Here is a 25,171-nt window from a genome sequence, read left to right as displayed (position 1 = left end):
ACCTACAGTACAGTATTCAATGCCCGAGCATATAATTGGATGAATGGAATACAGAGTGAACATTTCGTTCTCTGGCAGAGCTCATGTACGGTATGACATAGGGCAGCTGTCCTCAGAGAACGTTCTTTGTTTCTAGACCGGTGCGACACAAGCAGCATTTGAGCAATTCGGGATTTCTTTCTGCTTTCACTATAAATAGAGTTCATGGAATTCTGTATGTCAAAGTTAATGCAATGAAAAGGAGTCACAGAATATGGAAATAAACCTTAACTTATTCTATAAACCAGAGACATGTTTGGCATCTGGAGGCCGTACAAACGCTGTCCTTACTTGGATGGATCCTGAGGTCTTATTTAGCATAAGAAATTGCAGACATCCTATTATGTAAGGAGACAGGAGGACAGCATAATGTGGCTACAAAATGAAGAACTTTATGCCCTTCAGGGAAGAGTTAACAGGTCGGATATACATAGAGAGAGACGTGTGATAAGAATGTGGAAAATGAATGAATGGGTGGCATATATATGTGACTGTTGCCGAAGCCGGGTTGCTGGATAATCCTCAGATGTCAGATTTCCGTTAAGGCCAACATGTGACTCAAAGCTTGCCACTCAACAGAGAACACTGGGCTGTGCTGGTATTAAGAGGCTGGCTGGAAGCTAGGCTTCCACTGTGCACTAGCCTAACTCCCTGTCGCTTTCTGTGCGTGGGTGGGCGTGCATGTGTGCGTGTGTGTGTGTGAGGGTATACATTTTTATGCAGTGGGTGTTTAAAGAGCTAAGCACTGAAGCTGGATTTCCACAAACGATCATCACGAGCACTCCAGGCACACCAAACTTCCTCTCTTGGTATTTCTTTTTCCTTTCGTCTTTTTTTTTGGGGGCGCATCCCAAAGGGGAGAACCCCCAACATCCAGCCTACAGGATCGAGATGATTTTCTCTCACCTGTCCCTGTGGGTGCCCTGTCAAGGTTAGAACTGGAGCTATGTGGGACCGGCATATTCTCAAGCACCGATGAGAGAAGCTGAAGGAGTGAAGGAGCTGCAGCAGACACCAAAGCAAGAGGGACTCTGCCCTGTTAACATGAGCAGCAGCTTGCAGGTTCACCTGCCCAGAAGCTGGGCTGTGTCCAGTGGCTCACTCCAGGAGAAGTCTGAGCATTCTTTTTTTCTTTTTTATTACTATAGGATGGAGGATGAAGCCGTCCTGGACAGAGGGGCTTCCTTCCTTAAGCATGTGTGTGATGAAGAAGAAGTAGAAGGTGAGCTCGCTGGGTCTGGGGAAGTGTATATTCCTATCCATGTGTCTTTGTAAATAATAGCACTCATGCATTTCATGTATCTTATAATTTTGAAGTTAAAAACCCATGCCTATCTGTGGAGTTTCATTAATCTCCACATTTTGCTTCAACACAGAGTAATTCTAAGAACTTCCGTGGACCATCAGAATCTGAATCAGTGTTGTGTCCCGCATGGTTGACAACAACAACAAAAAGGTCTTACTTTGAAGCAGGTGCCTATGTTAGCTGTGCCTCTCTGTCAGAAATAAATATTTTGCCAGATAATATTAACTACCTTCCAATGACTAATTCAAGGAAGCTGCTAGATTTATATAAATGTATTTGGCAGTATCTTCTAATATTCTTTCTTATAGCCTGCAGGGTAGAAAAACAGATGTTACAGAGAGAGAACGATACCATTACTGCAGGAAACATGGGGCTAAGCTGAGGAGATAAAGAGTAGTAATTATGGATGTGTCTCAGTTAAGAAAAGATGGACAAGCATTTTTTACTTAAAAAATCTCTAGGACCTCTTTTATTAATGTTCTCCAGTGCCAGTTGAAAATCAAATAAGAGTTAAATTTTAGCTGGTGCTATGGTGCTTTCAGTGTGCCATTTCTTCTCTTGTCTCTTGACTTATCAATGATGTGGGAATAATACTATTTATTTGACAGTCATAAGGCAGGGCTTAATTAATATTTATTAAAATAACTATGTGAAGGCGTGACAGGTATACAGCATTTATAATGACAGTTTTAAAAATAATCAAGGTTCTAGACAGTACTCATAAAGTTAAGTAAGACTTCCTGGTGAACCCTGTCTTAAATTCTGCCCTTTAAAATCACCTGAGAAGGAATTCTTGTGTATTTTGGAAACTCCAGTCTGATGGGTACCGTTTGGTAATTACTTAATGCCTACCAAAGACTTGGACCGGAGGGGTGGTGGAGTTGGGTAAAAGAAGGTGGGTACTGTGTGTTCTGGAGTGATTCGTCAACCAGACTGAACACCAGGTCCCAGGCAAGTGACACTCCTCTGCCACCTGGGATAGTTTGAATAGTGTGGCCATTATGTTTCCTAGGTAAGTTTCTTCTGACCCTGTAGTGCTGGAGTGTTGGTTCCCCCAGCCCCCCATCTCCCCACTTCCCACATGTATACTCTTGAGACTGACTAATAAGAATTTGATGCCTACGTTTCTTAGGAAAAAGGAAACCACAATATTTTCTTTCATATTGTTTTATGGGTTCCTTGCACTTTTACAACATGACTGTGGGAAAATGCCAAGTTAGTGAAAGCAAAATAGTAAAACTTTTGTCTGAAGATTCTTGTAACCCATGCTGCTAAGTCTTCGTTGTGGTGACTCTGTCACTGTCCCAGTGTCAAAGGGGAGATAAGAATCTTAAAGTTATAGCATATGAGTATAAGAAATATTGTAGGAATGAGCAAATATCCTATAATATCAGGACAATTAAAGTAGAAAAATCAGTGAGAAAGCTTGGGGGTGAGATGTGTACTCTGTGTGTGTGTGTATGTGTGTGTGTGTTCCTTGAGAATAACCTTCTAGCTAAGTTCACAGGAGATGTAAATCACCTCTTGAATTCGTAAGGTCTATAGGATTGACAGCACTCTACTGCAGTACGATATTGTACATGGGTTTCTTAAGGCTTTGACTAAGAAGTTTTTCCCTTGATTTTTAAGCACAAAATTAAGACAACACTGTAATGAATAGCACACAAATCTGTAGCTGGGTTTCTTTATGGAGAAACAAAAAAGGCAAAAGGTAGAAATTTCTGTAAAATTGTCTTTGTGACGACTCAACTTGCCACATGGATTTTGTGTATTTTCCTATTCTGGTAAGACTTCTATTTTAATGATTATCTTTCACATTGAGTGGAGCTTGGGTTGATTACATTTCTTTCAAAGCATGTTTAGCTAGTTGCCTGTGGTTGAATCCTGAGGCCCTGTAGGATGGTTGCTTATGGCCATTATTTGGTGGAGAACATCCAACAGTATGGGCTCCTTATAGTAGAAGTCATGAAACAGTAATTAGGAACTGTTGTTTCTAGTTCAGTGCCCTCCCAGTTGACCCTCCCATTTTCTCACCTGGCTTCATCCATTTTCTCACCTAGCACTTAAATTTTGTAGTAACTCTAGGTGAAAGTGTAAAGAAGTTGAAATGGAGATGGGCTTGATGATGGCTTATTCATGGTCCCAGTGGTTGAGAGTGAAGAAACAGATGACTTGACCGTCAAGACTTCTAATCAAGATTTTGATGGGAATGTTTTCCGCAAGGATGTGAGTCTATCTCATATTTTTAATTGCATAGAGAAAGAGTGTACTTGAAGGAAAGCAGACTGTTATTTTTATTACGAAGTAGCTGAGTTTCTGGTACATTCACAGTGGAAGTAAGTGCTCCAGGTTTAAGGATCAGAAATTCAAAGGGCAAGGAGCTGAGGGGCTTCCTTCCTTAAGCATGTGTGTGGTGAAGAAGAAGGAGCTGGAACACCTAACATTTCTGTTATCAAACGTGTTTCCTTTTATCCAGGTAGTTATTTCTCTTGCTTCTTGGATAAACATGGTTGAAGTATATTGCAGCACACTTGGCAAAAGTGAACTTAAGATAAAACTTTGTTTATTTTATTTTTAAAGGAATTCCTTTATTTTTAATTTTTATTTATTTATTTATTTATTTATTTATTTATTTATTTATTTATTTATTTATTTATTTATTTATTTATTAATGGCTGTGTTGGGTCTTCGTTTCTGTGCGAGGGCTCTCTCTAGTTGCAGCAAGTGGGGGCCACTCTTCATTGCAGTGTGCGGGCCTCTCACTATCGCGGCCTCTCTTGTTGCGGAGCACAAGCTCCAGACGCGCAGGCTCAGTAGTTGTGGCTCACGGGCCCAATTGCTCCGCGGCATGTGGGATCTTCCCAGAGAAGGGCTCGAACCCGTGTCCCCTGCATTGGCAGGCAGATTCTCAACCACTGCACCACCAGGGAAGCCCAAAACTTTGTTTCTTAAAGTAATTTGCACAACTAAGATGCACTCCCATTAAATGATTATTAGGGTGACTTCCAGTAACTCTAGTTACTCTGAAATGTTTATGCTTTTAAAATTTTTCTTAAGGTCGCTCCATTTGGGGTGACTGGATTCAGCTCAGCCTGAAGGCAAGAAGAGTCAGATGCTCCCTGTTAATTCTTTCTAATGCTGTAGCTCTGAGCAGGGGAGACAGGCTGAGATTTCCAACCACACCCTCAGTTCACCTGGTTCAACTTTACTCTCAGTGGGTGGTGTGACACTTAATCCACATTCTAAAGACTCAATAGAAAACCATCAGCTGCAAAACTCACTAAGAATAGGGTGAGTCAGAAGAGGAGTCATCTTCTGTTTAAATAATGAATTTATCTATGTGAGATATATAAAGACCTAAAGATCGTTTTCACATAATTTGCCTCATGTGCCTTTGTGTTAATGGTTTTAAAAGATACTCTTGAGAAAGGAAACCGTGTTGAATTTAATCTTTAAAATAAAGAGAGGCTTGTATGTCTGTTCTTTCAGTGGTTACCTTCTACTGTGTTTTGTAAAGCTAACATTTTTGGCATAGAGTAGTTACTGTGGATAAACGCATTTAAAATTTGTAACATTTCAGATATCATATTTGTTTCTGTACGAAAAGGCTCCCGCGCAGACATTTCCACAGAATTGGTCTATAGACGACAAATTGACATTACTGGAGTGACTCAGAAATGCCCACTATGAGGAACAAGACTGATTTTTCATTTCAAACACACTTAATGGAAATTGGCAAACTTTGTTGGGTGAACCGAGGTTGAGATAGGAAGAAAGATCCCAGGTAGCTTTTTCTAGGGGAAGAAATTCTATGGATATTTTATCCATTAATAAGTCAGCCAGGATTTTAGATCTGTGTGATATAAACAGATTACTTAATATTCTCATATTTCGCAATAGGGGAAAAAGAGCAAACTCCACCTTATCCTTGAGATAAGGCCTTGGCTCTGCAAGGCTAGGTAACTCCCCAGCAAGCCTTGGCAACACTGACTTCACGAGGAGGGGCCTTTTCTTAACATCAAGCCTACCCAGCAACTCAGGAAGCATAAAGTACAGCAAGACAATATTGGCTGAAATGGGTCTGCATTTCTGAAGTTTGATCGGTGCTCTAAATGCCATTATGATATATTGTGGTGGTTTTCCTCTTCCATTGAAAACCAAGTCCAAAAGGAAGTGTGCTCCCATCTGTCCAAATGGGAGAATAATTCTACAAATTCTCATGTCTACTGATGGATATTAAGAGAGAGAGTATGGTTGAAAATGCATGGAATTTACAGGAAGGTTATTTTTAGGGAAATAAAAGTAAAAAAGTTGGACAGGGTCTGGAACAAAGTAGACATTCACTAAATATTTTGTTAAAAGAATGAATAAACGAATGTGTAAATAAACTAAATGAAGCATATATAGAATTACTTTATATAGTCCTCTAAAATCTTTGTTTAAATTTTTTTAGTTAGAAATTTGGTTCTCTTACTTCTCTTAGTCAAATGAGATGATATAGTCTCTGATGATCCTATGTTTGCTATTAATCCCATTTGATGTTGCAAAGATCATTGATACATTTATATCATTTATACTGATAAGAAAAAGAAGCCCCTAAAACACCTCCACCTTATTCTTCTTCCTTCCTCTGCTCTGTATTTTGAGGAGAGAGACTAAAATGATGAAATGGTGGCTTTTGTATTTTTGGAGGTCAGGATTTCAACATTTTACAGACATGAAATCATAATTACTTAAACCTATTTTTCACTAGAGGACATTGTGATGATGTATTTATGTGTATTGGAGGAGGTAGTATTCTAAAGAAAAAGTGGGGCCTGGTGGACATTTGTTAATAATTACAATGGTCAAAAACGTAATTGCCGAGAAGGAGTGAATGAAAACCTATCGGCTGGGAAGGGAGGGGCTGAGTCCAAGCTGGCGCTATTCTGAGCGCAGGATGTAAGTGTCCGGTTGCATTTTGCTGACCTCCTCTCTCCTGTTCACTCTAATTGCTCCGAAACAGTGTGTACAGAGGAAATACTTGGGCAAATATTGCTGAAGGAAAAGCCTTCTTGAAAGAAACAATGTATCCACACGTTGGAGAGCTTGAAGGAAATGCGGTGAGGTGTTTAAGGGTTGATGCTTGAATAGCAACTTGGGTTCCCAGAGCAGGTTGAGCCCACGCAGACCTTTCCCAGTGTCCTGCTGCTTTCTCCTTGTGGCCCCAGCTGAAAGCCTGGCAGAGGGCCTAAAGCAGGCAATACTTAGCTCTCTGACACCTCCTGCTGTGTCAGTGACATTAAATATTTGTATATAGATTTCTTGGATGATAATTCCATGGGTTTTTGAAACTGGAATCAGACATCCCTTCCTAGAGTTTTCCAATTGTAGAGAATTCCCTGGTAGTGTAGTATGGGCTAAAGCCCTCTGGAAGTCACTTTCTGTCCTAGGTGACTACATTCTTTTATGGCAAGAGGTGTACAAAATTGAACTTGGTACTTGAGTTGTGTTTTACAAGGATTCAGAAATTCTGAAATAATACACTTGGAGCACATTTTGTCTATAGTTGAGTTTCTTTTTCAAAGCTTTGTATCTGCTCATATTTTTGAGACATATTATTTCATATTTATTTTTGGGAGTCTCTGTCATTTGTGTTATTCATGTGTTGTTAAAGCAGAGTGGCTAAGCGTCGGTTTGGGAATAAAAGTTTAAAACTTGCTGTATTGCTGAAGCATTGCATAAATGAAGGATGAAACTTAGAGTTTGGAGTTTGAATTTCTCAGTTCTGTAAAATGAGAATAATAGAACATGCCATTCACCGTAGAACTGTTTAAATAATTACCAGAAATAATGTTGCTGCTGTACCTGGCATTAGGCATAGGAGTGCTTTATACTATACCACTGTCTGTCCTTTTGCTTTCTGATTGATATAGTCTCACCAATAATTTTTTTGTTTTTTTTTGGCGCATTGTGGCTTGTGGGATCTTAGTTCCCTGACCAGGGATTGAACCTGGGCCCACAGCAGTGAAAGCACAGAGTCCTAACTACTGGACCACTAGGGAATTGCCCTCACCAATAATCTTCCATGATGATTATCATTCCAAAAAATTCGAACTGACCAAAATGATGTTTGTTATTTGCTTAATTCATCTTAGCAAGGCATCTATCCCTTGCCTTCCTAATAACCACGCTTACCTACTGCTTCTTGTATTGGAAAAGGAAAGCTAGAAAGGTCAAGAGAAGTTTCCTGAGGCCTGGTGTTTATTTCTCTTTGGACTCATTCTGATTCCCTTTAAGCTCTGGGCGTGAGATCTGATTTCCATGGTTAGACTGCTCGGATAGACATTACCCCTAGTTTGTGAAACTGTCTCCTTTTCCAAGAAGAGACACACTAACTGTAATTGCATATGGGGTAAATTACAAATGCATGCCCATTGTCTAATAAAGCCTGCAAGGTACTTTTTCTGGAAAACAAATTTAAGTGTATGATATTTTCCTACCAATGAGGAGGATTCAAGGGTCTATTATATATGTAATACGTATAAATATATATATATATATATTTTTTTTTTCTTTTTTTCCCTTCCCTGCTCTGCAGCATAGACTAGGGTAATTCTGTCCCCTACTGGCTGTTATGTAATTTAGGTGCCAATTCAATGAGATTATTCAATAGTATGAAATAATATTAAGTATTCAGACCTGAGCTAAGTATTTCTCCATTTTTATCATTACAAGATTCAGAATCACTGGGAGAATTGAAAATTGGGACTGATGAGGGAGAGTAGAGTAAGAATGGAATAAAACTGAATAAAGCTCAGTTGAGGCTCTCCCGTTGCTCCGGTGAGCATACTGGTGGGATTTGGTTTTGTTTTGTTTTGTTTTACTTTTTTGGCTGATAGCACTTAGGGGACTGAGGTGAGAGCCTGCCATGGCAGGAGTTCACAGGAGGTTCCAAATATTGTACCTCTGAAGCTGCTGATTGCCAGGTGGGATGAAGGTGAGGGGAGGGAGGGTGGTGAGTGACATCCTTTGAATCAGCAGTAGAGGAGACTTAAATAACTCCCTTCCCTGAATAGCTGCAAAAGCTTTTAAATCTGGTTAATTGTTTTTACCTTTCTATAGAGTTAGAATTACAAGGCAGCTATCCTAAGTGTTATATCCAACATGTTCACCTTTCTTGATACTCTGTTGACTTTGAAAGGAGAACAGACTTTACTTAAACCTCTCCGGACGTGATTTTACCAACTCTTTTCATGGTGGGATACTCAATAACTTTTACAAGGCCAAAACTTCTGGAAATAAAAATGAGTGTTTGAATTTTAGTAAAATTGGCCAACATATCAGCTTCAGAGGGCCAGAATCTCACATTTATGGATTAGTTAAATCACCACCCTACTCTCCAGTTGATTATTAAATTTTCAACACGATTCTATCCCTGTTGAAAAATAAAGACAATGTCTTGGATGTTAAATGAAAGCTCACAGTCAAATCCAATGGATACAGGTATTTGGCAAATTCAGTCGGTATCTGGGTTGAGATACTTTTATTCAGTCTGCTGTGGGTTAAAGAACATGGTGGGGAACCAGGAGTCTCAGGACCTATTTCTGTTCTTGGCTCTGCCCTGCCTTACTGGGTAACATGAGGCCAATCATGTTTGTGTGGTTATGTTTCCTTTGTACAGAGTGCAGTTAATAACCTATCTTCTTATCCACCTGCTAGAGATGCTCTAAGGATTCTTGGATAACACCAGAAAAATACTTTGATATTTGCAGTAAGCCATTGACGAATTACTTAATTTCTGAATCTCAGTTTTTCATACAAAGAAACAGCATTGGTGCTTCCTTATCTCCTAGTTTTGCTAGGGATATAAGTAAACTAATTTGAAATCCCCAGAATGAACCCTGTAAATTTAAGATGTTATCTTCCTTGGTTATATTCCTTGCAGGTGATTTATCTTTGTGCTTAACACTTTCTCACCAGTGCTTGCTGTGACTGCAGAATGCTTTCAGACTAAAGCTAGTACTGATATCTGGTGATCAAAAAATTAGTTGATTAATATCTATGTTAACTCTTCTTATTAACTCTGATGGACAGTGCTTTTATTAACTTTTTCTTTAAGCTTATCAAAATGGTAACCAACAGTTGCAGATGTATAAGCTCTAATATGTTGCTTTTTTAGGCTCATATGTATCATTGAAAGTGATAATATATTCCAATTAGGGACATAATTAATGTGCGGTCAAATAAACCAGTCATTAATTAAGGACACAAGGTTGTTTGATGTGATAATTTAGAGAGTGTATCATGTAGGTGGGTGAGTTTACATGGGAAACCAAGGTATGTATCTCTCATAGAGTGACATTAAGTTGAGACCTAAAGGGTGAAGAGGGTTAGCTAGGTCAGGAATGAGGGAAGCCTCCCAGGCAGGGTATGTGAAGGCCCAGTGGTAAGAAAGAGGTAGGCCTGTTTGAGAAGTGAAAATAAAGCCCATGTGGCTAGACTACATGAATAGGGAGAGAGTGGCCTGAAGTGGATGGAACCCAGATAATTATGGCCTTTTATACTATGCTAAGGATTTAGGATTTTATTGAGGGTGCACTGGGGAGCCACTGCAGAGGGTTGTAAGCAGGGAAGTGATAAGACAAAATTTGCATTTTAAAGAAGATCTCTTTGGGGCTTCCCTGGTGGCGCAGTGGTTGAGAATCTGCCTGCTAATGCAGGGGACATGGGTTCGAGCCCTGGTCTGGGAAGATCCCACATGCCGCGGAGCAACTAGGCCTGTGAGCCACAGCTACTGAGCCTGCGCGTCTGGAGCCTGTGCTCCGCAACAAGAGAGGCCACGATAGTGAGAGGCCCGCGCACCGCGATGAAGAGTGGCCCCCACTCGCCACAACTAGAGAAAGCCCTCGCACAGAAACGAAGACCCAACACAGCCAAAAATAAATAAATAAATAAATAAAAACTAAAAAAAAAAAAAAAAAAGGTCTCTTTGGCTCATGGGTGGAGAGAGCATCCCAACAGGGCAAAGATAAAAGTGGAGACACTGTTGCTAAGATTCAGCTGAGAGATGATTTTGGGTTAGAGTAGAGGGACAAAAAGATGGGTTGAATTGCCAGGACTTGCTGATGGACAGATGGGTGGGTGGGGGTGATTGCTTCTGGATTTCTGCTATGAGCAGTTTGGGAGACTTAACGTGCCATTTGTACGATGGGGAACACTGGAGGGATAGTAGTGGAGGATGGTAGGCATTCAGCTTTTTGAGTCTGAGGCCCCTGTGAGACATCCAAGTAGAACTCTAAAGCAGGCACTTGGCTACACAACTGGAGCTAAAAAGAAAGGGCAGGGATGGAGGTGTAAGTTTTGGAATCCCAGGGAGATAGCCAGCATTTCAAGCCATAGGAATGGATGACATTACCAGGGGGAGAGAACAGAGTGAGAAGAGGACTGGGCTGGGCTCTGCTCTGCCAACCTTTGGAGACTGAGAAGGAGCAATCGTAGAAGCTGGAGGGTAACCAAGAAAAGGGTGTGTCTGAGGCCAAGAGGAGAGCATTTTCAGCGGGGAGCCAGTGACCGACAGTGCTGAGGGCTGCCTGGAGTCAAGTAGATGAGGAGCGAAAAGGAACCAGTGGCTTTGGCAGAAAAAAGTGCTTGGTGGCTTTTGTTAGCAATCTGGGTGGCATGGTTAGGAAAGAGTCAAATCAGAGTAGACTGAAGCATGCCCAAAGAGAAAGCTATCATCATAAGAAGTGGGGAAGGGACCTGGAGAAATAGTAGAAAACTTTTGGTCTTTCCCCTATGTGCTCCATTACACTTAACCAATTAGAATACTTAGGATTCTTATAGAATTTTTAGAGCTAGAAAGGATTTTAGAGAAAATGTAGCTCAGTGTTCTCACCTTACACATGGAGAGATGAGCCTTGGAGAAGGTAAAGTGATTTGCTTGCAGTAACGCTGATAGTAATTGGGAATAACTAGGACAAGGAGGCAAGCTTCTTGACTTTCCCAGGGCGGTGCTCATTCCAAAAAAGTGTACTTGAAGTCTGGTTCCTCTGGAGCAGGAAAGGAATTTAGAAAAGGAGATGGATGAGAGCTTAAAGAAGCGCCTGGAAGAATAGGGGGTAGAAGGAACTAACTGGAGAAGAATAAAAGGTGTTGGGAGAGCTTATGAAAAGGTGAGAGAGAAAGAAGACAGAAGCCTGGCTGGCCTCATTGTTTGCATGACCACAGATGCTCGTGGGAGGGCAGATGTCAGAGCCAGAACGTCTTCATGTTCTGGGGCCGTTTATGGTACTAAGGGTTGTGGATTTAAACTTGTCACTCTCTGGTTATAAGACAGAAACATTTTCAAGAATTCCTGAGCCCTTTTTGTCTTCTAGGTAGTTGCTAACTTGAAAGGCCTAATCGATTACCTTTTCCCCCCTTGGCTGTATTTTGCAGACAATGGAAAATGGGGAGTAGGGTGGGGGACTGGTACCATGGTAGTAGGAAAGTAGGAAAGGAAACCTTATATAACCAGGAGCACCAGGAGTCCCGGCCTCTATGTCATTAATTATTTGGCTTTAGTTTTTTCATTGGTACATGAAGAGGTTTAATCAGGTGATCTTTAAGGTCATTTCAACTCTAAAAGTATGATTATGAGCTGCTGTGTCAGTGAATGTTGTCCTCTTTTCTGGGTGCATGTGGAAAACCATAGTCATGAAGATTCTGGGATTGGGCTTAACTAGGCTAGTTTAAGTCTCTCGAAGCACTTTCCCTAGTTCTTGGTCATTGTTTTAGCCCCATGGCATTATCCACATCTCATTTACCTATATACAGGTATGTGAGAGGAAGGAATTATGTGAACTAATATTAGTGATACCTGATTAGCCGTGAGTACATTGACTATATGGTGGATTATCTGTCTATAGCGACTAAAGACCACTCTTCCTATTGCCCAGCCAGGGCTTAGGCCAGTGCTAAAAGGGAAGCCAGAATAGAGTCGGAGATGAACAATGTGGTTAGAATGAGAGTGTGAATGTGTGCATTTATGTGTCTGTCTACGCTGCCTCTCTGGCTGCAATTGCAAATCCGGTTATCAATGACCATTGGATTAGCCATTGTTTTCTCTCTTCCAGTCCCACTTGCCATTCAGTTGTGCAAATGGTGACCATAAGAGAGATAATGGAAACTGTCAGTTCTCTGTGTTTGGCTCACAGGTGGATTTTGTCTGACTGCATGTGTACTGCACATTAAAATGCTCCAGCTCTTTCGGGGTTCTGGGGTGTCAGGATGAGTCAAGGGTTCATCTCTTCCTATTGGGTGGCTCCTCTTTGCTCTTAGCACTGCCCTGCCTGGCTCTGGCCTTCCCAGGCCTTTTGGCTCCACTCTCCTCTGTGCTGTCAAGTGAAAGGACAACAGACCTGAGCCCTGGGGGTTGGCACTCACAACATGAAAGCTCTGGGGGAGACCCTCCCAGAGCAGGGTGGAGATGGCACGGCATTTGTTCCTGGGCCGGGTGAGGAAAGATTGAGGTTATGGAAGGTATTGCCTCTGCTACACAGTTAAGCTCTGCATAATGACTGAAAAACAGCTGAGGGACGAGTTAGACTTGATCTAAAGTTGGCTATTTTGTCCTGCAGAGTGAGTGTTCTGGAGTGCCTTAGCTGGAGAACAGAGAGTGTTCACAGGTTATTATCCGGGCTCAAGGGGGGTGGGAAGGAGGAGAAATAGTACTTTGTTTCTTCCCCTTTGGAAATAGGAGGGAGATATAAGAACAACACTTACCTTTGTGCGCCAGACACATTGGAAAAGACACTTTACTGACACTATTGGATTCGGATAGTCCATAAAAATGCCTAACTCTCTATCTCTATACATAGAGATTATATATATATATATATATATATATATATATATATATATATATAATAGAACATAATATAATATATATATAAATCTCAATATAAATGTATAGCTGTAGGTATAAATATAGATATTTTATATCTATAGATATGAATACAAAAGAGGTTTTGCTAGAGCAAAGTTAAAACTACTTTGGAGAAGCAGCTTTTTAGAGATTGTGAAGCACTTCAGGAGCTGCAGTTTATAAATGATAAGGTGATGTTTAGTCCTGTTTATTCATCAAGGTAGGTTCCTGTAGTGCCTTCAAGTGGTTGTTCTGGCCTAGATAGCTTCAAATAATGAATGATCACTGAGGATAATAAGGTTGCATTTCTTTAAAAAAATACTCACTAATTCAGACTTCACACGGTGCTGGTTAGTTTAGCTTCTGTTATCAGCTATTAGTAATGGAAGCTGTAATGGAAACTTAACTTCAGTGTGTGGTCATAGGGTCCTCACCTTTACCTAAAGACTATGATTAGGACTGTTTTGCTAAACATGAGCACTTATAAGGCAGGTGCAGAAGTTTCCTGAGCTTTAGCTTGTCCTTTAGGACGAGAATTTAGCTAAGTCACCGTAAGCTCATCTCCTGTTTGAGACCTTTTCCTTGTGCTGTTTGTTCTTGCCTAGAGATTATCATCATCATGATTATCAGCATCAAATATTAAATATTAAAAGTACTGTGCTCAGTAAACACCAGGTAACAAGCTAAGATTTCTTATCAGTCTTGCTTGGGGGAACCCCAAGTTGCCTTAAGGGTTTCTGGGAGGCTTTCAGTGAACAAAATTCCCATGCAGTTCAGTGGGAGGAAAAGTATTTCCCTGGTTTTCATCACTTTTACTATTTATTTACTTGCATGCCTGCTCCTAAGTGTAATTGGTAGCATTAATAATAAAATAGATTACTAATCAGCATTCAAAATGGTCTATAAATTACATATGTAGCATGCAATTACCTATTAATAAACACATGCATTATTATTTTTATTCTATGTGAAAAGTTGCCCCTATCCAAAATACAGAAATAAAAATCATCCCTTGTCCTGAGTAGTGGTGTCAGTTTGAAGTGTGGACCCTCATGCAAACATCTAACCAAGGGCCGACTTACCCTCTGTTAACTGCAAAATTACATCATGCCTTTCAAAGTGAGTTTTCTTTTCATGAACTGGTATTTATGCTCAAGTAAATTAGCAGTGTTGCTTTGATTATTTCTTAATAGAACTGGTTATGGACACTCTTATGGGTTTGTGAGTAATACACTAGCAAGTTATTTATTAAAGTATTTAGGATTAGACATACTGATCTATTTCTTATTATATGAAGTGCCAAACACACAATGTCTATGGTGTCTGGACTTGATACTATGATTCTGTTTAAGGTTTCTTATGCATGTACTTCTAAAAAACCTTCACGATTCGTTTTGGTCCAAGAATTAAAGTCTTCACAACATCTTTTTAATAATCTATCACTCATCCAGGGTCTTTGCCTCCTCTTCCAACAGTGTTCTTTTCATAATTAAAAAGAAATAATACGTACCTCTTAAATTTGCCTCCCTCCCCTATATCCCCCTTGGCAATAGCTACAACATGTTTTAAGCGTCTTGCCATAAGACCAGGTTACTTTATTTTTTTAATTATTATTATTTTTTCTTCTTTCTTCTCTTTTTTTTTAACATCTTTATTGGAGTATAATTGCCTTACAATGGTGTGTTAGTTTCTGCTTTATAACAAAGTGAATCAGCTATACATATACACATATCTCTTCCCTCTTGTGTCTCCCTCCCTCCCACCATCCCTATCCCACCCCTCTAGGTGGTCACAGAGCACCGAGCTGATCTCCCTGTGCTATGCGGCTGCTTCCCACTAGCTATCTATTTTACATTTGGTAGTGTATATATGTCCATGCCACTCTCTCACTTTGTCCCAGCTTACTCTTCCCCCTCCCTGTGTTCTCAAGTCTGTTCTCTAGTAGGTCTGCGTCTTTATTTCATGACCATTTTTTTTTTTTTTTAGATTCCATATATATGTGTTAACATACGGTATTTGTTTTTCTCTTTTACTTCACTCTGTATGACAGACTCTAGGTCCATCCACCTCACTACAAATAACTCAATTTCGTTTCTTTTTATAAGACCAGGTTACTTTAGATAAGCCAAAGAAGGCAGTATTTAATTTATATTTGGGGAATATTGCTGATTAGTTCTGAAAGAATGATGTAAAGTGCCAAGTGTCGTGGAATCTTTGCTTCTAACTGGAGAGAACAGAAATTCCACTGATTATAGAAAGAGCAACAATGTGGATAAAAATCAAATTGGGAACATCCCTCAGTATTAGAGAAGTTCTGTAGGAGGCTGGGGGTGGCTGTGAGGGAAGGTAGATTTCTTGGCAGAGATTTAGGCCTATAGATTTAGCTGTAGCTAAAGGATCACCAGAGGACAAGTAGAATCTCTGCCTAGAAATCTACCTTCCCTCACAGCCACCCCAGCCATCCCCAGCTTCTACCCCCAGTACTGACATCTCAGGTCTTAAAAAATATTTATATACTGCTTTATTCCAGAAAGGTTTAATGTGAAGGGAAAATAACGGGTAAAAAGTTGGAATAGCAAGGTTCATGTTCAAAATTCATGTCACGAAATTCTGTCTACCTACTACCGGTTGGCCCAAGATTTGTCTCTTCTATTTCTAGCAGTCAACATGAGGAAGGAAACACAGTCAAGTATAAGGTAGTGTAAATATAGTGTACATTACAAAAAAAAAAAACAACCCTAAAAACAAACAAAGCACCACCAAAGCAGTAATGAAGCACTCACTGTTCTTGATGTTGAGACCTGAGAGATATTTCTCCTGTGGGATTTTATGGGTTAGCTGGTGACAATATCCTTGACTCCCCTGAACCTTGGTTTCTTTGCCTGTACAATGGGGATAATGACAGTATTTAATTCGTGCAGTTGTGAGGATTGCATGAGGTAATAGAAGTAGGAGACCTAGCCAGAACCTGGCACATTTGTAAGAATTCCATAAATGGCTGCTATCATCGGTATGTGTATAAACACAGCACCATGTTTCCTAAAGGAGCTAATGATCTATCTTGCATAGAGAGGCATATGTTGTTAACCACTGCAGAAATTTTAGTTTGGCTCATTTGATGGGTTTAATTCTACGAAGTCCTAAATCATCCTTGGTAGGGAAGTGGGTATCTGTGAAAGCCTCTTTAACATGAATGGCTACAGAGTTACTAGTTGTAAAAGTTCTCTGGTGGCCTGAAATCATGATAGCAGCTCTCAGTGCTGTTAGTTTAGAAATATTTTAGGAATTGGGAGAAGTGGACATGATAGCATGGCAGGACTTGTGCTTTCACCTGAGGTGGAGCACATGAGGATGGAAGAAACAGGGGTCACCTAGTGATGATTTCTGACGGTCAGAGATAACCAGGAAAGCCATGTTTTCTTCCCAGTAGTACTGGCTGTGGATGGATTGTGAGATATTCCCAAGACATTTAGAGTTTGTTGGGAACTTGCACCATCTGTCAGAGAAAGGCATGCGGGGTATTTATTTGAACACATGTTACTGAGGCCACTGCCAAATCAAGGACTGAATGCCCTTTGACTCACACCTAAGTGAACACTGTCAAATGTAGATTCCAGTAGTTTTACTCTACAAAATTTTGAGTAGCAAGAATGTAACCTTTATTTTAATAACATTTAAAACAATCACCATTTCCTTTTGAATTCTACCTGTTAAAAATTTTTTTTTGCTCCTTCTTCTTTTTACATTATCTTTGGAAGCAGTTTTTACTGACATTTCTAGCAGAGAAATTTTTTTCTTTTGCGCCTAAAATTCACTCGTAAGTCAAGCAGGTAACTGTCCCTGCTTCTCTGAGCATCTTACGGTTTTGTAGACTCTTGCTGAATTAGAAATCTTGTCTATCAAGTTTCTCCTTTGCATTTTACATGTAAAATAATACTACACCCTCCACTGCTTGGTGTCATTTTGGGAGTTTTAATTTTTAAAATAGCCATCAATCTTCATGGCCTATCTCTGAGACAGGTAAAGATGTTTTAATGAAAATAAATATTGAGATCACCTATGATATTCTTATCAACAATAGCATTTTTTAAAAGATCAGTAATGCTGCTTCTATTGACCCTAAAGACAGGTATTTTGTGGAGGTGGTAAGAATGCTTTCCTTCCAGCTTATTTTATTTCTGGTATTTTTGGTACTTAGCACATACAGCTTATGAACGACTTGGTCATCATTTTGAGAAAGCATGCCTTTCCCCCAGTCACCAAAGTGAGGCTGCCTTCCTCTCTTCTGGTGGGCAAAGAAGCTGAAATGAAAAGAGGTTGAGAAGTAATTGATGAAACACAAACACTGTCTCTGAGGTCCTAAAGGCTTGTTTAACCTCAGGACCATGTTCCTTTTCCGTTATCTGAACAAAGACAGAAAAGGAAAATTTAGTTCCCAGTAATGTACGAGAGGAAAAGGAAGATGCTTTGCATTTTGAATTGCTCAGCTCAGTGCCCTGGTTTCCTTTGGCAGCTCTTGGAAGGCGAGAGCTTCCTCACTCAAGGCGTATTCTATTTTACTGTGCTGTAAGGATCTCCCCCAAAATTCATAGCCATGTGGATACCAGAGAATTGTAGCTTCCCAGAGGCCATCACTGAGAGTATAAGAAAATGCCTAAGAGTGGTAGTAAGGGATGGGAGTGGGAACAGAGAGTGACTGCAGATGGGCAAGAGGGATCTTTTTGGATTGGTCGACAGGTTCTGAAATTGGATTATGGTGATGCTTGCCCAACGCTGTAAATATACGAAAAATCATTGAATATGTAGCCTTAAAATGAATGAATTTTATGGTATGTGAAGAATTATACCTTAATAAAGCTGGTAAAAATGTCTGAAATCGGGGCTGTCTTAACAGGAACCATATTCACGGTTGGTACCTGGGCTTCGTGGTGCAGCATCATGTCTGAAACTTCCCCACCTGTGGGAAAGTAGGCGGGGTTGGGGGAGCATCTGAGGGGGAGGAGCAGGAAGAGATGGGGATAAGCTGAATCTTACTCCTAAGGCAGGGCGGAGGTCTGTGATCATGGTGCGAATACAGTGGCACCATTTTTGTGGTGATGACAACTCCAGTTAGGTTCCTGAAGGTAAGGTACCTTTCTCTCCTGGGCTTTGAAAGCTCGCCTTCTGAATCGTCCCAACTCTTTTGTTGGGTTGACAACAACAACACTTTATAGCCAGAAATCTTACCTTAAAATCTTATCAGCCCATGTAAACTGTCTTTTAAATGATTTATCAAATATACTATGCAGATTTGTGTAAATATATTAAAAAAATTCTTTCTATGTAACATCAGTTTGACTCATGTAGCTTAACCACTACATTTTTATTTTTTTTGGCTTGGTTACCATTTTTTAATAAGAAAATATGTTTTTGAACATCTTTATTGGAGTATAATTGCTTTACGATGGTGTGTTTCTGCTGTATAACAAAATAAGAAAATATTTAATGTGACAGGTCAAAAAATTTTTTTTCAACCTCTTAGTTTTTTTCATGATGTTTTCCTATTTCTTGAAAGAAGGCAATCAAGCTTTCAGAGTTTGATTTACTAAAGAAATTGGTTGGCTTTGCTTACATATATTGTGTGACTTGAGATAAAGCTGCAGGACTCCCTCAGTAACTGGAGGGCAGGAAACAATTGACACTGTTTCTTAATTCACATTGTTTCTGAGACATTTCCTACTTCCTAGTATAATATGGCTTTCCCATGAGAACAATTTGCTTGTAAATGGTTAGACATGATAAATTTCTCATTGGCACACATTCTGTGAGGAGAATTTCACTGTGCTTTTTAGTAGTTGAGTTGGCGTGTGTGTCTGTGTGTTTGTGTGCATGTCTGTGTGTGTGCTGGGGGCTGGTGCTTCATGTTTTATGTAGATGCCGCCAACTTCATTCCAAGTATGAGATATTTTCTTTTGAATGCTTACCCATTAACCTAGGGTTCTGCATTCCTTGGTTGGAACCTCTTTCTTGATATAATTGCTTTAATCCTTCCAGTTTAAGGGAACAACCCTGTGAATTATGGTGTTTTTAGATATGCCTGATGAGTTACCGTGGAAAGGAATTCACAGCATTTACATCAGACATTTTCATGTATGTATATTGCATGTGGGTGTGTGATATTGTCTGCAGCACTGTAAAGTGGTCATCAAGGAATAATGCCAGAATGCGAAAGGAAATTCGTAGATTATCTCATCTTTTTTGCAATTCCTATTTGCAATTCAAAAAAAAAAGAGAGAAGTTTTCACATTACTTCCGAAATGGTGGTTCCCGCATTCAGAAGTTAGACTGTATATAAAGTGAAAGTAAAAGTTTTCCAATTAAAAAAAAAATGTAGAACTTTGAGTTCCTCTTTTTTTTCTGTCTTATCAGATTTTGTAAAAATAATACCACTTGTCAGTTTTGCAGCTCCTTCCATCTAGAGAACTAAAAGCATTTCACAATCTTTTTTCCTCATGCCCTTCTCTTCAAGGCAATCTTTACTGGGCTGGGTTTATTTTTATCACTGCAACAACCAGTTTTTAGAAACTTTTGCAAACGAAAAAAGAAAAATGAGAATGGCACTGTAGCTGACATTCATTTTAGCTGTTTCCTAGTGTGAACATTTGAGTATTTCTAAAATTTTCTCTCCAAGTATGTCTTATTTTTTCTTAGTTTGTCCCAGTTCTAAGTCTCTATTCTGCTGATTGGGTAAAAAAAGTTTTAGTGTAAAACCTTATACCCCGCAGAATGACCTCTTGACCTTTGAGTTAGATCTCCCCCCTCCCCCCCCCCCCCCCACAGTTCCAGGAGCTCCTTTTTCATCACCCTGTTCAGTATAATCACAGATTCCAGGAAGGTTAGCACTGGAAGGGCCTCTAGGGATTACCCAATTTAAGCCTCTCATTATATAAATGATGAGATTGAGGCCTGGAATGGCTAAGGGACATGCTCAAGGTCAAATAGCTCATTGATGGCAGAGGTATGACCAGAATCAAGGATTCCTGATTTCCGGTTCAGTATTCTTTGACTTTGCTAAACAAAGAGTCTCTCTGGATAGAATTACAGTACACCCTCACTGAATCCTAGTGCCAACCAACAGGTTGAGTTACAGTCTAGCGCAATGAAAATTGGGAGGAGATTTTATTTTTCCAGTTTATTTGTCAAATATGGAATGGTAGTGTTGAATTCATAGTACATTTTTTTCTGACCTGTGGGTCTTGAGCAATTTCTCTGCAGCGGAGACTGTGATTTGAAATGACTGGTGATTTGTGTACCTTCCTCAGGCCACCACACCATCTACATCGGGGTCCATGTGCCAAAGAGCTACAGGAGAAGGAGACGTCACAAGAGAAAGGCAGGGCACAGAGAAAAGAAGGAAAAGGAGAGAATCTCTGAGAACTACTCTGACAAGTCCGATGTGGAGAACGCGGATGAGTCCGGTAGCAGCGTCCTAAAGCCTCTCAGTGAGTACTCCCTGGGTGTGGGTGCCTCTCTGCTTCACTCCCGCAGCCTGGGGAAAGACGCATGTCAAGATCTTGTGGCTAACAGGGAGGGACGCAGCGATACCGGAGTGGTCGCCTCTGAAGCATAATGTCTCTGGAGAGGCTTTTCTTGTCCCAGCAGGTTGGTCTAGGAGGAGATCTGGTAAAATTCTGAGCTGGTCAGAAAAGATGTGACAGAGTTTAGGCGTGGTTGTGTGTTTTGACTAGTGAAGGAGGACAGAATGTTATAGATGGTATTTAACTGCAGTTATCAACAGTAACTGGGAGATTCTTCAAGAAATTTTTGGATTGTTCCTGCTTAGAAATAGATTCTATTAAGATAGTAGGTCAAGATGAGAAATACATACATATATATATATATATATATATATAATATATATATATATATATATGACATTTATAGGAATATAGGTGACATTTAGCTAGGTTGATTTAAAAAGGAATAGTGGGAAAGCATCCTGAAAATCAGAGAAGGATGTAGAGTGGCACAGCTCTTGAAAGGTTGAACCTATTAGATATCATACTTTGGATAGAGATGTTATTAGGAACAGAATAGCAGGAGGTCAAAGCACATCCTTGGATTCAAGCGCTAGGGTGGATGTGTGTTTAGGTGTATGTGTCTCTTGCTTTGGTTTCTTTTGATATGGAGAACGTTTGGCTATCTGGGCAGCTTTGTGGCTGAAGGGAGCATGAATATATGCTGTAGAAGGGAGAAGCAGTAGAAACATATGCCAATTTGGGAAGATTCCCCAACAGGAGTTACATAGTGACAGCTTTTCATGTTGGCAGAGCTCAGCACAGTTCTTCCTCTCTTTGCTACACTTGCAGAAGTCTGGAACCTGCAATAAAACGCTTTATTAGGGGTGGTGGAGATAAAGATCCAGTTCAGTCTTTGCAGGTGATGAGAGGCCAAATTAGAATTACCAGCTCAGGTGTGTTGAAAAGTGAATTTACAGAGTGAAATTAAAGAGGGTGTGAAGTGTAGTGATGTGAATCTGTGAATTTTTTTAATAGTCTCTCTCCTGGAGCTGAACAAGTGGCTTAGCAGCTACAGAGGTACTTACGCTGAGAGGAGCCATCAGGTGGACCACCACATTGAAGAGGAAAGTTTTGAGGACAGTTTGGAGGTGTTCCACTAAATTAAAATTTTAAAGTGTTGGAATACATGTAAGACTTAGAGGGGACCAGAGGGCAGGAGGCAAGAGTTATGTGCTTTTCACTGGAACGTTGGGGGAGAGCCTTTCTGAAAGGAACTGTTCATATGTTGACTAAAAAAATGGGGTCTGTTTCAAGCAAACTCCTTGAAATGCAGACAAAAAAGTTCACAGTTAATAGTCTGGAGGAACAAAAGATAACATCCCTTTCCAAATAAATTACTACTGTTTATCTCCATTTGCTCTCTGTTTTGGCAAGGCCTAAGCCAGAATCAGAGGTGCGTCTCCACTGTGTGTGTGTGTGATCTGTCTCTCTGTCTCTCTCTGTCTCTGTCTCTCTCTCTCTCATAATCTCCCATTCTGCAATTTAAGAACAAGAGTGCATCATCACTATAAATACTAAAAAGGAAAGAGACGCTCACCTACACAAATGGGCCAAGGGATTTTGAGATGATAATTATGTAATAGCTTTTTAGGAAGGGCAGTGGAAACAATGCCAGTAATACTCAAGTAGGTAATAGTGAATAAACAGGTCAGAAAGGTACTGAGACTGAACCTGTGTCTCCCACGGGGGTCCTGTGGCTTTCTGTGGCATTTGGGGACCCGTTTGAGTACAACATGTAAAATAAGAAAGGCAGTTCATTCTCTTTACCCTCAGAGGTCTCGTCCCTGGGGAGTACTGGATTGGGTTGTATACTTGGTTTCTGAAGCCATCCTATGGAGACATCATTGTTAAAGACAACGATAAAAAAGAAATGAGTTATAAATTTGTATTTTATAGTTAGTTACCTTCTGCTAGTCACTAAGTTATGCTGTCATATGCCTGTGACATGACATATTTGACATGAGGCATCCAATTTGACCTGAAGATCCTCTTAGAAATTACTGTATTTTCTCCACTGCTTATCGTGGAGACTAACGAGATTGGTCGCTGGTTTATCTGGTGCAATTCTACTTAAGATTGTTGCACTCAGATATAGAAAGACATTTAAGCCTGTGATTTGGGGGAAGCTACAGGGCTCTGACACCAACATGAAGATAAAATTCTTATGGGAAAACTCACTGAAATATCTGCCATTACTGTCTGTCAGGAACAGCCCCAGCCAGTTTATGTTGTTCTTGGATCTAGGGTTTTTGAGTTACTTATGTTTACAGACATACCAGGTCCTGTAGACTGGATTCTTGCAAGGGCCTGGCATTGTAGCAGGTGATGCTTGTAACTTCTAAAGAAGCCGCACATGGAAATAGAGTAACTTGATGAGAATCATCTCTGATTTTTTTCCTTGCTGTCACCTCCATATGCAATCCATCAATGACTTCTGTTGGTTCTACTTCTAAAATATGTCTGAATCTGTCTACTCTTTTTTGATTTGGCTGCCACATTGTGGTCCAGGGAATCCTCATTTCTTGCTGAAGGCAACTGCGACAGACTCCGCCTTTCAAGTCTCTTCCCACACAGTGGCAGCAGTGATCATCAGGAAGTTTAAATCGGGTCATGCCATTCACTCCTTAGAATGAAATCTCGGTCGGGCGTTAGGGCCCACCGTGTCTCACCAGAGTCCTTTGTGTTATTTGCTCCTTGTTCACTTTAATTCAGCCACAGTGATTTTTTTCAGTGGTGCCCACACCTCTTCTGCCTTAGGACCTTTACTCATGCAATCCCGTCTTTCTGGAACGGTCACTCATTCTGGTCCTGGTTAGCTTTTCTCTCCCTTTATGTTCCAGCTTTAGAGTTTTGTCTCTTCAGAGAGGCCTTTCCCTACTGCTCTGTCTGACGTAGGTTCTCCGGTGTTAGTCCCCCCTCAGTTCTTATCTCTTTCCTTCATAGTACATGTCTCACTTTGGAATTTTCTTAGCCTACAGTTTTGTCTTGTGCTGATGGTACATCGTAAGCTCCCTGAGAGCTAGGATGCGGTTTGTTTTGTTCCCCTGTGTTATCTCTGGCACCTAGTACAGTGTCTGGTATATACGTGCCTAATAAATGCTTATTGAAGAGCAGTTGATTACTACAGCAGAAGACATTGCTTCTGTTGGTCTATTTCCCACATTATAGGTAAAGATCCAGTTGATTTTCTTGTTTTTAATCCTCACACATGATCTTTTATATTTCGCTGCTCTGCCTTTTTCTCTTGCCATTTCAATCTGGTCCTAACTTTTAATTATGCCACTTTGGGAAGTGCCTCATTATTTTAACTATTGCTAAAGTGGTACTTTGGTCTGGGTACACGACTCCTGAGTGTGTTGAGTTGCTTGTCACCCACGGGTGATGGAAGAAATTGATCCACAGAGCACACGGATTCATCCCGTACATTTAAAAATGCTTACTATTCCGGACCAGAACTCTGGCAGCTCGGCTTCAGAAGCCATATTAAGGAGGCACAGAATGAATAGTAAAGGACATTTATAACAAGACGTAAGCCAAATATCCTCCAGTATTTAAGCACATCAGGAAGATGACATAATTAAGGGGTTCATTTAACTTATAACGCAGATGCTTTTTTCTCTTCTCTGTGGCTCTGGTCTCAAGACAGGGCTTCTAAAGAGTGGATGCACGTTTTGAATCTTCTGCATCTGGAGCTCTGAGGAGGAGGCTAGCCACCTTCGTTTCCCCTCCGAGCGCAGCGGCAGCTCTGAGTCCTCACACAGCTGCTCTTCTCAGCGTGCTGTCGGAGCTGGTGTCTCAGCTTGGGACACAGAGAAGAACGCACATGTGAGAAGTGTGGTACACGAGCAATGGGGAGAGAGGCTGGGGGAGACAAGTGAAATGGAAGAGCAGGCAGGAGGAGAGACAAGGGAACGAGGAGGTGGTGTGGAGTGGGTGGTGGAGAGAAAAGCTAGATTGTGCTCTTTCTTAAAAATAATCCTTTCGCCTCCCCCACCATGCACTTTTTTTCCCCCGAAGTTAGCAGCTGCCATCCTCTGAGGGTTGCCCATTCTGGGTGGGAAGGTGGTCCTGGCTGAGCTAGGCTCTGCAAACACAGTGCAGCGTCCTTCCATCGACGGTTTTGACCCCTGCGCTTTGCGTTTTGTTAGTGTCCTGGGATGCTTCTGGGCGAATCACAGGCTGCTCTGTGACTGCAGAGACTCTGAAGATGTGTACAATGTTGGGAAACAGAGCTACAAGCAGAACATCCTGTTCAGCATAGTGGTCTGATGTGTAGTATATCTCTTGACAAGCTTGCACATGCATCGGCGCTGGGCGGTGCTAACTGCCTCGCACACATATGTCTTGCCCGTGGTGGAATCTGGTCGCTGGGTATGCGCA

The 25,171-nt window shown here is 40.7% G+C and overlaps 1 protein-coding gene across 5 annotated transcripts in view; it reads left to right on the top strand.

The window, feature by feature from the left end:
* SLC4A4 (solute carrier family 4 member 4) overlaps positions 1 to 25,171 on the top strand; it is a 351,691-nt gene that overhangs the window by 56,016 nt on the left and 270,504 nt on the right. For 2 of the 5 annotated variants that reach the window (XM_036852389.1, XM_036852387.1), the window contains exons 1-3: positions 689 to 848; positions 1,188 to 1,261; positions 20,534 to 20,713. In XM_036852389.1, the coding sequence (XP_036708284.1) occupies positions 721 to 848; positions 1,188 to 1,261; positions 20,534 to 20,713 (382 nt within the window). In that variant the 5' untranslated portion in view covers positions 689 to 720. Of the gene's footprint in view, positions 1 to 687; positions 849 to 1,187; positions 1,262 to 20,533; positions 20,714 to 25,171 lie in introns of those variants that run through there. The other 3 variants (XM_036852391.1, XM_036852390.1, XM_036852386.1) reach the window with 2 other exon arrangements.

The sequence above is a fragment of the Balaenoptera musculus genome, chromosome 5 (genome assembly GCF_009873245.2).
Source record: "Balaenoptera musculus isolate JJ_BM4_2016_0621 chromosome 5, mBalMus1.pri.v3, whole genome shotgun sequence".
Taxonomy (NCBI): Eukaryota; Metazoa; Chordata; class Mammalia; order Artiodactyla; family Balaenopteridae; genus Balaenoptera; species Balaenoptera musculus.
The sequence above is the reverse complement of the archived record's forward strand: the minus strand, read 5'-3'. Positions and strand labels throughout refer to the sequence as shown.